This window comes from Xenopus laevis, chromosome 4L, assembly GCF_017654675.1.
Source record: "Xenopus laevis strain J_2021 chromosome 4L, Xenopus_laevis_v10.1, whole genome shotgun sequence".
Lineage (NCBI taxonomy): Eukaryota > Metazoa > Chordata > Amphibia > Anura > Pipidae > Xenopus > Xenopus laevis.
Genome location: NC_054377.1, coordinates 91,195,322 through 91,208,337, shown reverse-complemented (window position 1 = coordinate 91,208,337; position 13,016 = coordinate 91,195,322). Strand labels below are relative to the sequence as shown.

The following is a 13,016-nucleotide window of genomic DNA, read 5'->3' as shown; positions in this document are numbered from 1 at the left end:
GTTAAGGGTGTGGTGTGGCAACTGTCCTAGGAATAGTCATTGTAAAAAAAACACGATGACTGAATTTTATTGACTTTTTTGAACACTTAAACTAGTTCTCTGCAGAATTTACTCAGGGGCTCACTTCTTAAAGGTGCAGTAACACCAACAAATGAAAGTGTTTAAAGGGGAACTCCGGCCCACTTAACACAGAAATCCCAATTATATACATCACAGTTACCAGTTTCTTCAAAAAGTATGAATAATAATAATAATAACAATTTTGAAATCCAGCTGTTTAACGTTCTTCTCTTTCTGCATCATTTGAAATCCTGGCAGGGAAGGAGGGACTAAAACACTGATGTTAGAAATTGTAACAATTTTCCACAGCTTACAGACAGCATGCAGGAACTGCATAACCTAAAATGCATTGCAAGCTAAGGTCAACTGGCTGTTGATACCAAGTAACAGTAGTCAGCCAGCTCAGCAAAGTAGTCAGAGAGATCAGAGCGAGCAGGGCTTAGGGAACTGTCAGAAACCATTAAAAACATGAAAGTCTGCATATTTTTTAAATGATGTACATTATATTGCAAAGTTGTTTGAAATTATGTTTACTTTTCAAAAAGCTTAAGTTATGTTTTTGTGGAGTTCCCCTTTAAAAGTAATTCAAATATAATGTAGTGTTGCCCTACACTGCTAAAAGTTATGTGTTTGCTTCAGAAAGACTACTGTTTATATCAACAAGCTGTTGTGTAGCCATGGGGGCAGCCATTCAAGGCACAGGTTACATAGCAGATAACAGATGCACGCAGTAGGATACGATTGTATTCGATTACAGAGCTTATCTGTTATCTGCTAATTAACCTGTGCCTTTTCTCCTTTTTCAACTTGAATGGCTGCCCCCATGGCTACACAGCAGCCTATTTATATAAACTGTAGTAGTCTTTCTGAAGCAAACACTGGGAAGCCCATTTATCAAAGGATGAATTTCAAATTCATGTGTTTTTTTTTTAATTCGAATATACTCACAATTCGACATGGAGGTTATTTAAGAAAAAATTCAAATGTCTTATATTCGATTGAATGGTTTTGACCAGAAAATTCTAATTGTATTTGATTCCTACATGATTTGTACAAATCGAGTTTTTCTCCCAAAAAAAACCCCCGAATATCAGAAAGGCCACTAACATATCCAAATGGATTAAACGACCTCTGCCATTGACTAGTTAGCCCACCCTCCTTTACTCTTTCTGTATCTTAGTGTAGTAATTCTCCCATTCAGTGTTAATTTGAAAAATAGTATTGTCTAGAGCTGCAAAACAAGAAAAGCATTGGCAATAGTAGATTTATACACGGTGGAAAGTATAGCTGGTCCTGTAACTGTCTCACTGGTGCTCCGTCCCAGCACCAAAATATAGTACTATAGTTTCACAGAAATTGAGAACAGAAGGACACTGGAGCAGATTTACTGCTAATGTGCAAATTTATTGTGTGGACAATAAATTTGCACATTAGCAGTAAATCTGCTCCAGTGTCCTTCTGTTCTCAATTTCTTTGAAACTAAGAAAAGCTTTGGATTCTGTTTTCAGTACTTACTAAATTGCTCCTGTTATTTTGCTTTTATTTTTTTCGCAGGAGACATCAAAAAGATCCTAGAAAATGAACTTCAAATCCCTGCATCTAAAATGCTTTTAAAGGGATGGAAATCTGGTGATGTGGAAGACAGTGTGAGTATAAAATATTATAAATACTCATCTGGAAACTTTTCTGTGTGTGGTGGGTTCCACTTCAAATGTATGTTTTACGCATGCATATAACTATATAAATTTTGTAGCCCATATTATATTATGGCATCTGTTACTTTAAATATATGTAAAATAATATGCAATAAGTGTATACAAGTATACAAGTACAAGTACACAAGTACAACTTGAAAACCAGTTATCCAGAAAGCTCCACGTTCCAGAAAGGCCATCTCACATAGAGTGCATTTTAAGCAAATAATAAAATTTTTTTATTCTGTTTTCTCTGTAATAATAAAACAGTGCCTTGTACTTGATATCAATAATGATGCATGCATCTTTACTGATGGCAAAGCAGTCCTATTGAGTTTCATTATCCAGAAAACCCCAGGTCCCAAGTATTCTGTATTATAGAATCTATACCTATGTATTCATCTATATATTTTATTTTGGTATGTTATAAATTGACCTATTGTAAGTAAGGTTTCAATCAGTCTTCATTATTTATTTAATTATTACCTGCTGTGCTGCCTGGTTCCAGCCTGCAGCTAAACGGTCAACCAAATGAAAACCCAAATTGGCCGTGAAGGTTATTTTTTATTGTTGATCTTGTATTAAACTGTTTATCTTCTTGTGATCTTCTTATTCGACTATCTGGTTGCTTGGATAATTAAGCCCTTACAACTATATAGCAGTTAGAATTACAAGTCTGAAAGTTGCAGAATGAAAAATTAATTTTCCCCCCCCAAAAATCTTTAGAAAGAGAAGAAGGCAGCTTGTCTATTGTCAAATAGGTTTAACTCGATGAGTGTCTTTTTATTTTTTTCCCTCCACCCTAGATCACTGTGTTATTATGTCACAGGACACTGCTATCTGTACCATACTAGTTAAGTTAAAGATGTTTTTTTTCTGTCCAAAATGGCTTGTATGTATGTGACTTAGTCACAACATAAAAGTTACAAACATGACTTTACTGTGGCCTCCATTACCTCATTAGGTTAAATAATCACATACAGAAATGGTACCTATTATCCAGAATGCTTGGGACCTGGGGTTTTCCAGATGAGGCATATTTTCTTAATTTTGATCTCCATATATTTAGGGGCAGATATATCAAAATGTGAGTTTAATAAATAAAAACTCACCCGCATTCTGTTCATTCCTACGGGATTTTTAGAATTGTATTTATCAATGGCTGAAAGTTAGAACTCACCATTTGATACATAGGATTCTAAAAATCCCAAAGGAATGAATAGAATGGCGGTGAGTATTTATTTAAAATGAATTTAAACATTAAATAAACCCAATAGGATGCCTCTAATAAGGATTATATCTTAGTTGGAGGTACATTGAACTGTTTCATCATTACAGAGGAAAAGAATTTGATTAAAATGGAGACTGCCTTCCCTTAATTCTTGATAATGGGGTTCCGGATAACTGACGTATACAAAAGTTTATGTGCTAAATTTGGTTCCGTTTACATATATTAAACGGAGATAAACCCGGCTAATAATATGCACCAAAACACCTTTGTATTAAAGCCTATGCTAGATGATGCAGATTTCTTTAGCGGGCTCTTTCAAAAATGCACTTTTAAACCGCTCACCCAAAATAGATGGTGACCCAGGTGTATAAAGCCCGTGACCCGCTCCTGGGTTCACAGTATGAAGGGTAATAAACGAGAAGGAACTTATCAGATCAGACGGGTGGCCTGGGTGCATCGCCCCAAGCCCGTAGCTATAGGTGAGTCACAGTCAGTAGAAAAGATTTGACGAGCACTCCATTCACCCGTTCGATCAAAAGAAGTAAATATTTATTTCAGCATATTAAAAACATCAATTCCCTGACGCGTTTCGTATCATCCGATACGTAGTCATAGGTATTACATACACATGCAGCCAACGGCTTATTAAACTAACATTCCGGACATGATCTCAGCAATTAAGTTGAGTTCAAACAGATTAGGGCATATTAACCCTTTTGCTGCAAAAGGCTTTTTAACAAGTGAAAAAACTTTACTTCAATATTTTACATTTGGAATAAATAAATAAATAAATATATTCATTGCATTTTAGCATTGTCTTCTTATTTCTGATGCGGTAAACCTTATAATAGGAATTCATTGAGGTAACAATCTCATCAAACAAATAAACAAGTAAATTCATTGCATTCTTGCGCTGACTTCTTATCCCTAATGCTGTAAAAGATTTTTTATGTGACAGAGGTCCTTGGAGGTTACGATTCCATCCACTAACATTCCTTTTAATTACAGTCCTTATAAATTAAGTTTCAGTTAAAGTAAGCCTTATAAAAATTACATATTCCTCCTGACATGTTTTACCAGACGTCTCCGATCTTTCTAAAGCGTTTAATTCATTGTGTTTTAACATTAAGGGGCAGATTCACTAACTTCGAGTGAAGGATTCGAATGAAAAAAATTCGAATTTCGAAGTATTTTTTGGGTACTTCGACCATCGAATTGGTTAAATTTGTTCGAAATCGAACGATTCGAAGTAAAAATCGTTCGACTATTCGACCATTCGATAGTCGAAGTACTTTCCCTTTAAAAAAAACTTCGACCCCCTACTTCGGCAGATAAAACCTACCGAAGTCAATCTTAGCCTATGGGGAAGGTCCCCATAGGTTTGCTAACCTTTTTTTGATCGAAGGATTTTCCTTCGATCGCTGGATTAAAATCGTTCGAATCGAAGGATTTAATCGTTCGATCGAACGAAAAATCCTTCGATCGATCGATCGCAGGATTAGCGCTAAATCCTTCGACTTCGATATTCGAAGTCGAAGGATTTCAATTCGAGGGTCGAATTTCGAAGGATTTTTAACTTCGAAATTCGACCCTTAATGAATCTGCCCCTAAGTATTTTAACAAAGTGTAACTTTAAATTTAAATTTCTAAGACAATCAATATGTGTGATAAATAAAAATTAACAAATTTATCTGACTTTAAAATCCAATTAATACGTGTAACATAACATGAAATTAATCCACCGGATATTTTATCTCTATGAACTGACGTGTTTTTTTTTAAAATTTATTGTTCTTACAGCCAGTATTAACATAATCCAAGATAAATTCATCCGAAAAAAGAATTAACATAAATCAAGGCAATTTCATCCAAAATGAACTGGTTAAGTGCATTAAGATTTAGAAGCACACAGGGATGTAGAAGCGCTAACAAGACTAGAGTCTCCGTATGTCATTCTCATAGCTTCCCCTGGGGCGAATATTAACTTGTTAAAAACCATAGCACAGGATGTAGGGGAGCGGGACAATTACCTGTCCATCCTGTGATGCGCTAAAGATAGACTTCTCCTTGTCCCCATTCTTATGTGATTCTACATTTCAACGATCTAGTGGTACACCCCACATATTATAACTTACATCTCCGACAAGTCAGTAGGTACACCACAAACTTGGTGTTACAATTTATGTAATCCTTGATTTCAAAGCTTTTTTTTGTATTCTGATTTACAAACGATGTGGATATCAACACTCTCTCACATGTTACACACCTTGTTGAGCCACATCTATATGTTTCCTTAGTTAGCAACCACATTTAATTTTTACTGTTGTCATGTAACACACTTGGGGCCAATACACTACCTAAAGTACCTGCACGACGTGTGACAAATTTACAACCATTTTTAAAAACTTCAAAAAGGCTCTCATCTCCATACAACACCGGGAGGCGTTTATTAATAATATTTTTAATCTGTTGCCTACTATAAATCGTAATAAACATTGGTGTATCAGTCTTAGCAACTATCTCTTTTTTTATTATTTTTATTCTTTAATTGATCTGTTCTATCCTGTCTCAGTGCCTTACAGAAAGCTGTTTCTAACACCTCCATAGAATAACCTCTTGCCAAGAACCTATCCATAAGTTCAAACGCCTTCGCAATGTATTCATTATCTGCTACAATTTCGACACAACCTTTGAAATTGACCAGTAGGAATGGCCCTAAAGACATGCTTAGCACGAATCTGCTCTTAGAATAGTATTTCCTGCAGTCTCCTTACTGTATACTGTATTAAACACTCTGCCATCTTTATGCTTAAGATCTAAATCTAGAAAATTAATGCTCTGACCTCCAAAAACACTGGTGAATGATAAATTACAATCATTACTATTTAGATATTTTACAAACTCAGCAAAGCTTTCCTTTGTGCAATTCCACACGAATAACAAATCATCCACATATCTCTTGTAAAGTTTGACATTATTCAGGCCCAAGAATTCACCTCCAAAAATGAGGGTTTCCTCCCACCACCCCATAAAGAGGTTGGCATAGGTGGGCGCGAACTTCGCACCCATTGAGGTCCCGTGTTTTTGTTGGTAAAAATCACCCCCAAATTTTAAAAAAATTGTGTTAAGTAGGTATTCAAGGGCTTCTAAAATAAAGATGTTTACCGTGTCTTTATAGTTTCCATATGTGTACAGGTGATACTTTATTGTCTCTAAACTTTTATCATGGGGGATACACGAATAAAGGCTAACGTCATCCACCGTAGCCCAACCAAAGTTATCGTTGTCCCAAGAAAACCTATCCAGAACCTGTAATATATGCTTAGTATCCCTTATATAAGAGTCAAGCCTTTTTACCAATAGTTGCAAAAACAGGTCAGTCAATTCTGATAGATTCTCATTCAGAGATCCTACACAGGAAACAATAGGCCTGCCCTCTGGTGGGATTTTATTTTTGTGAATCTTGGGCAAATGGTGGAAGATGGGAATATTTGTTTTTTCTGGAACCAAATGGACACGTACCTTGAAGTTAAATACGCCATTTCAGTAACCCATCTCCACCAATTGCGCCAGAATTTTCCTAAAATCCCCCTGAGGGTTGAAACTAAGTTTCTGATACGCTTCCACTTCATGTAACTGTCTTAAGGCTTCGGCAAAATAGTCCGTTTTATCAAGCATAACAACCTTACGGATCACAATTGTCTGATCTTCTTTAAGCTCTTTCACAGCTTTACTCTCATTAAACGATAGATTAGATGAACCCTTTTTTATGGAGTTATGGAGCTGAACTAAATCTTTCTCCAGTAATTCCTGAAAAATTTCAACATTACGTCCTCTGAAAACAGGATAAAAATCTGTTTTTCGTAATTTCGAGAAACCTCATTATCCGCCTCACTCATAAGGGATCTTAAACTCTGCATGGCCCTCTCATCCTGAAAATCAAATGGAAAAACCGTATCATTTGTGTTTAACTCTATGCTCCCCGAGAGTATCGGACTTTGATTATTTAAATCAGAGGGAAATCCCACCGCAGATGTAATAATCGTCGAGTGACTACTAGTACCTTCTGTCTCATCTATTTGTGTATCTTCCCCTGCCAGAAAAAACATTTCTAAGACTGCCTTCCTTACAAATGTATTAACGTCAATTAAAGTCTCAAAAACATTAAAGTCCTTCTCGGGTGAATAAGATAACCCTTTTGCAAGTGAAGAGAGGTGATGCATGGTTAATTGTCTATTGGATAAGTTCAATACCGATTTTTCTTCAATCCCTTCTTTCCTTTCTTTCGATATTCCACGTTTCCACTTTTTCCCACCACTTCCACGGCTGAATCCACTCTGCGACTTTGCGACCGAGTCTTTGTGCCCCATTGATAATTTCTTGTAAAGAAAACATCCTCCTTTCCGCAATGTAAATTCACCAGCCCATTACTCAAGTCCATTCAGTTTTTTGGATCATTATCCCTTCGATAGATTTCGCTCCGTTGTACGTCCGTGAAAGCTTCTTGGACTCTCATGTCACGATCACTCTGTGAGAATACGGAAGAGGGAGAAGAACAACGGGGAGTATCTGCGTCTAAACCATATGAATCATCCATGCTCGAGAAACTAACATGCTTAGATCGTTGCAGATATTTTAAAATAGACTTAGGTGTTCTAAACTTATAATTATAACTGAAGCGTGCCCCCTTTACATATACTGTACCTTCCTCATAATCTTTTTTTATTTCGGTTGTATTTCTTAACTTTTCTTGCAATAATTTGATCCTCCTCTTTTCTCAGTTTACTTTTAATTGCCTGGTTACACTCATCACGATCAGAGTCGGCATTCGATTCCTCAATAGAATTCTTTACTTGTTCAATGTCTCGTTTACTTAGTACTAGGTGCTCCTTTTTATAATCAACCAACAACTGTATCAATTTATTGGAGCATTCTGTTAATACCGCATTCCATTTAAATGTAAAATCATCACTGTATGGTGTAAATGTGGGAAATTTTCTTATCCTAAGGCCATGAGGTATCATTTTAACCTGCATATATTTCTCCAATGTGGCTATATCCCCACAAGTCCGTAGCTCCTTCAAGCCCAATCTTTCTAATTCAGGGAGAAGACGGTCTGGTATTACAGCTGCGGTTTGTGCACTTAAATTCTCAAATGCGTCTTCCAGTCTTTTTAGATGCCGCCCTTCAACCTCCATTATGTTACTGCTTAGACCATTTTCATTCACTTCTAACATAATTGCCCTGAAATACCCTTATATAACTCACTTTACAAATTCCCAAATTCTAGCACAAAAAGCAACTAATAAATTATGCGTATACAAAAGTTTATGTGCTAAATTTGGTTCCGTTTACATATGTTAAACAGAGACAAACCCGGCTAATAATATGCACCAAAACACCTTTGTATTAAAGCCTATGCTAGATGATGCAGGTTTCTTTAGCGGGCTCTTTCAAAAATGCACTTTTAAACCGCTCACCCAAAATAGATGGCGACCCAGGTGTATAAACCCCGGGTCCCGCTCCTGGGTTCACTTGTGCCTTAAACAGTATGAAGGGTAATAAACGAGAAGGAACTCACCAGATCAGACGGGTGGCCCGGGTGCATCGCCCCAAGCCCGTAGCATAGGTGAATCACAATCAGTAGAAAAGATTTGACGAGCACTCCATTCACCCGTTCGATTAAAAGAAGTAAATCTTTATTTCAGCATATTAAAAACATCAATGATGTTGATGTTTTTAATATGCTGAAATAAATATTTACTTATTTTAATCGAACGGGTGAATGGAGTGCTCGTCAAATCTTTTCTACTGTCCGGATAACTGACCCTTTACCTGTATTATAAAAATCCTCTAATTTGTAGATTTTATTTTTTATAGTAATATATGTGTCTACTATTTTTTTTTGTAACTTATTTAGCTGCACCCAGCATAGACCTACTATGAATTGCTAACACATTTCACCTACTCTAACTGGCTGAGTGTCATGAGTGAGCAATTTGTATAACCCTACTGATGCACAGCTTGAGAAAGCATACTAATAAACAATTTATATCTGAAAATCTGTACAAAACTATAGTAAAAGCTACTGTGAAAAAGGATTATTAAAGGGGTGAGTCACCTTTAAGTTACTTTTAGTATGTTATAGAAAGGCCAATTCTAAGCAACTTTTCAATTGTCTATATTATTATTCTTTATAGTTTTTTTTAATTCTTTTTCCTTCTTGTTCTGACTTTTTTCAGTTTTCAAATGGGGGTCACTGACACTATCTAAAAACAAATGTTCTGTATAGCTACACAATTACTGTTACTTTCTTTACTTTGTTACTTGCTACTTTTTATTACTCCTCTTTCTATTCAGGCCGTCTCTGTTTCAGTTGCTTGTTCAAATCAATGCATGGTTGCTAGGGTAATTTTGACCCTAGCAACATGATTGATGAAATTACAAACGGTAAAACATGAAAATTGCAAATTGTCTCTGAATATCACTCTGTACATCATACTTAAAGTTAACTCATAGATGAACAACCCCTTTAGGGATTAGAACTAGCAATACACATTTTACAATAGCGACCCTGTTATCTAAAACTCTTCATTTGTTCTCATGTCAAGTACATTTTAAAAAATTGATTTATCTTTAAATAAATGTAATTTAATATATTTTATAACACATATATCTTATTAAGACTGCAACGAACTTAAAGGCTTCTACTCATTCAACAGTGGTTAATAGGAAAAAGAAATATACACGTCATAGAGGGTTATATTTAAAACCCGTGTAGCCTCTGCGAAAAGTGAAGCATCACTAATGACACACACACTAACAGTAATAATAATAGTTTTCTTTGGAAAGGAGGTGGGCTAGAATTGTAAATCACAACTTCATATTCCTGTCACCCTGCTATCCTCTGGGTGGTCCACTGCATGAAATGCTGCTTTCATCCAGTGCCTATCCTGAGCACAAGCAGTTGTCACTATGCAGGTTTCATTGCTACCTAATGTGAATGTGATCATTTTTAGGCAGGTAATTATGCATAACTGATTGCCACAAATTTCCCATAAATACTGCAGGGACACCTTATGGTTTTTGTAAGACATGGCTCTACTCAGATCTTCAGTATGCAAGATGTTATTGGATATTTCGTTTAAGCATCTGAGCGAGTGGCATTTTAGTGATTTCAGAGAAACAGAGCCTCCCAGTATGCAGACCTATCATTTCAAGGGACATTTGGACTATTTTTGGAAAGCCACAGCTTTAAATAGCTGAATAAAAGGGCTGTTCAAGTAAAAGATACATGCATTTCATAAAAGCTCCTCTTCATAGCCTCGAACTGAACTGAAGTTTTAGAATCAAGATAAAAACCTCATTGGAAAAGTCTCTAAATAGTAGATGTGCCATAGAAAGGTTTGACCCTAAATCAGGTAATCTGACCTTAAACCAGGGTAACTACATCTTGTAACTTCTTACCTGTGCAAGAAGATCTGCTCGATCACTAGAAATTCTGTTTTTTTTTGCATTTTTATTTTCCACAATTTATTGATTCTTAGCTTTTTTCTTTTTCCTTAAACTATTTTTTGGAGTCAGGGATTTCAAAACCTACAAACCTAAATAGAGAGTCCACTGCTCCATATGCATTTTTTAATGAACTAAATTAACTTCAGATGCATTATGACATACTTTGTAAAATATACAATATTTAGTAGTCCAACATGAAATAGTAACTCCCAAGTAATGAAAGAGGGCCAGGCGTTCCGCCCCCAGCAAGGGGAGTGGTTCAAACCAGAAAAATTGTAGAGCAGGCACTCAAATGAAGGCAATCTTCCACCATGCAATACGTTAAAGTAAAATTATTTATTATGTCACATATATAGCCTTATGCTTTTCGTGTTACCAACACTTATGGCCTATGACTAAGCGTTGGTAAAACAAAACGCGTATGGCTATAAATGTGACATAATAAATAATTTTACTTAAAGTATTTCCTAGTGGAAGAGTGCCTTCATTTGAGTGCCTGCTCTACAATTTTATACTTTGTAAAATGCTTATCTAAATCAAGGAAAGCATTTTATTGTTACGTAGTACACCTCCACCTCTGATCAATTGCTTGCCTAGAAAATCAAACAGCCACTTTCTTCAAAAGTAACATGGCGGCCTCCTAGAACAGAAACATCCACCACCACCGGGTTAGCTCTGTAATAGGATATGATTATTCAGTGAAGGGATGCACAACTAGCAGAGTAAACATACTGTGAGCTATGTAATAATCTTTCATTGCTCTTCGTTGCGCTGGTCCTGTGCCCCAGCAATTCATTTTGTTATTGGGCAGGATATTATCATGTTGCTTGCCAGATTGCCGAGACTAGAATGCTTTTATCTAACTGATGATGTTTTTATTTTTTCCCCAGACTGTTTTGAGAAATCTTCACTTGCCAAAAAATAATAACCTTTATGTCCTCACCCCCGAGTTACAACCTCCTTCTCTTTCAAGCCAGTCTAGGTAAAGTATGACGCTGAAGAATTGTTTCTGCCTATGTTTATATGATTATATTAGCCTTTATGTGTATAATATATTTTTTTGTGCGTATTATATATTGCCTAAAGGTTGTTAAAATATCCATGGCTGAACCCAGGTTATTGCCGCCTCCTCCTTAAAGGGGTTGTTGACACATTTTCAGTTCAGTTGGTTTCAGATAGTTCACCAGAAATAAAGAAATTTTCCAGTTACTTTCTATTTCCGTTTTTATACTATAGTGTAAAGTTTCATTTTTCACCTTCTAAATCAGCTGTGGGGGGGGGGTCGGTGACAAACTTTTCTAAATTGATACATTTATTTGATACATTTTTTATCTTTGTCCCTGCTGAGCAGAATGCCTGAGTTACTTTAAATGCTTTATTGATACAATAATTGCTAATATTCCAAAGATACTGGTGAGAAATGTATTAATTAATTGTATCAACCAAATGTAGCAATAGGGAAACAGTTCAGAATGATGGATCACTGAGCTACCAGAATGAAAGCCCAGAGACAGGAACTTTAAACTTCAATTTTGAGAGAATGGTAAAATGGAAAGCATTTGTAGAAAAAGTCTTTGTTTAAGGTGAACAATCTGAAAACACCTCAAGTGAAAAAATGGTTTGGAAGGTGAACAACCCCTGTAATTCTGGCAGCAGAGAAGCACCTAGAACTGCCTCTGCCTCCACCCAATGACTGTATTGTGAAGCAACTCCAAATACCAGCACTGGCCTGACTTTTGACTTGAGACAGTAAACTTCAGTGTTTTCATGTCAAGAATGGTGAGTGGCCAGTACTGGTGCTTTCAGGCAGTTTCCCTTATAATCACGGAGACAAAAGCTTTGTGTGCTGTGACCTTTAGACTCATGGTACACTGGGAGCAGATTTATGAAAATGAGAGTTTAGAGCTTAAAGGACATGTGAAGCCTACATTTTCCTATTATGTAGATAAGTTTGGCATATCTTCCCCACCTCACGCCACATCATTGGCACTGCATATACCCCCTCTATTTGTCCGCACCATCACATTTTCCTAAAACAAATAACAGCTTTCACCCGGCAGCCATTTTCCCTCTGACACATCATAGCATTGAGACAAATATGCTGCAAAGTTCATGCAATGCAGGATTACACAGGCACAACGCACTTTAATAAAAAGTTCTGCTGGGTTTGAGCACTGTAATTAAGCTGAGCTCAGAAAAGGTGCTTAGAATAAAAAAATAGGATCAGACAGCTAGAGCAGAGTTTTTATGGGATCCAGTTATGCTATCTCTTCATTGGCTGTTGGACTGGCGGGTGTGTTTAGTAAACTCATCCACATTCTATTAATTCTAATTTTCCTAAAACAAATAACAGCTTTCACCCGGCAGCCATTTTCCCTCTGACACATCATAGCATTGAGACAAATATGCTGCAAAGTTCATGCAATGCAGGATTACACAGGCACAACGCATTTTAATAAAAAGTTCTGCTGGGTTTGAGCACTGTAATTAAGCTGAGCTCAGAAAAGGTGCTTAGA

At 36.4% G+C, this 13,016-nt stretch overlaps 1 protein-coding gene across 2 annotated transcripts in view; it reads left to right on the top strand.

Moving 5' to 3' along the window:
• The window catches only part of faf1.L (Fas (TNFRSF6) associated factor 1 L homeolog), a 151,137-nt gene that overhangs the window by 33,219 nt on the left and 104,902 nt on the right, over positions 1-13,016 (top strand). For both annotated transcript variants that reach the window (XM_041589257.1, NM_001091736.1), the window contains 2 exon segments: positions 1,615-1,706; positions 11,391-11,482. In XM_041589257.1, coding sequence (XP_041445191.1) covers positions 1,615-1,706; positions 11,391-11,482 — 184 coding nt within the window.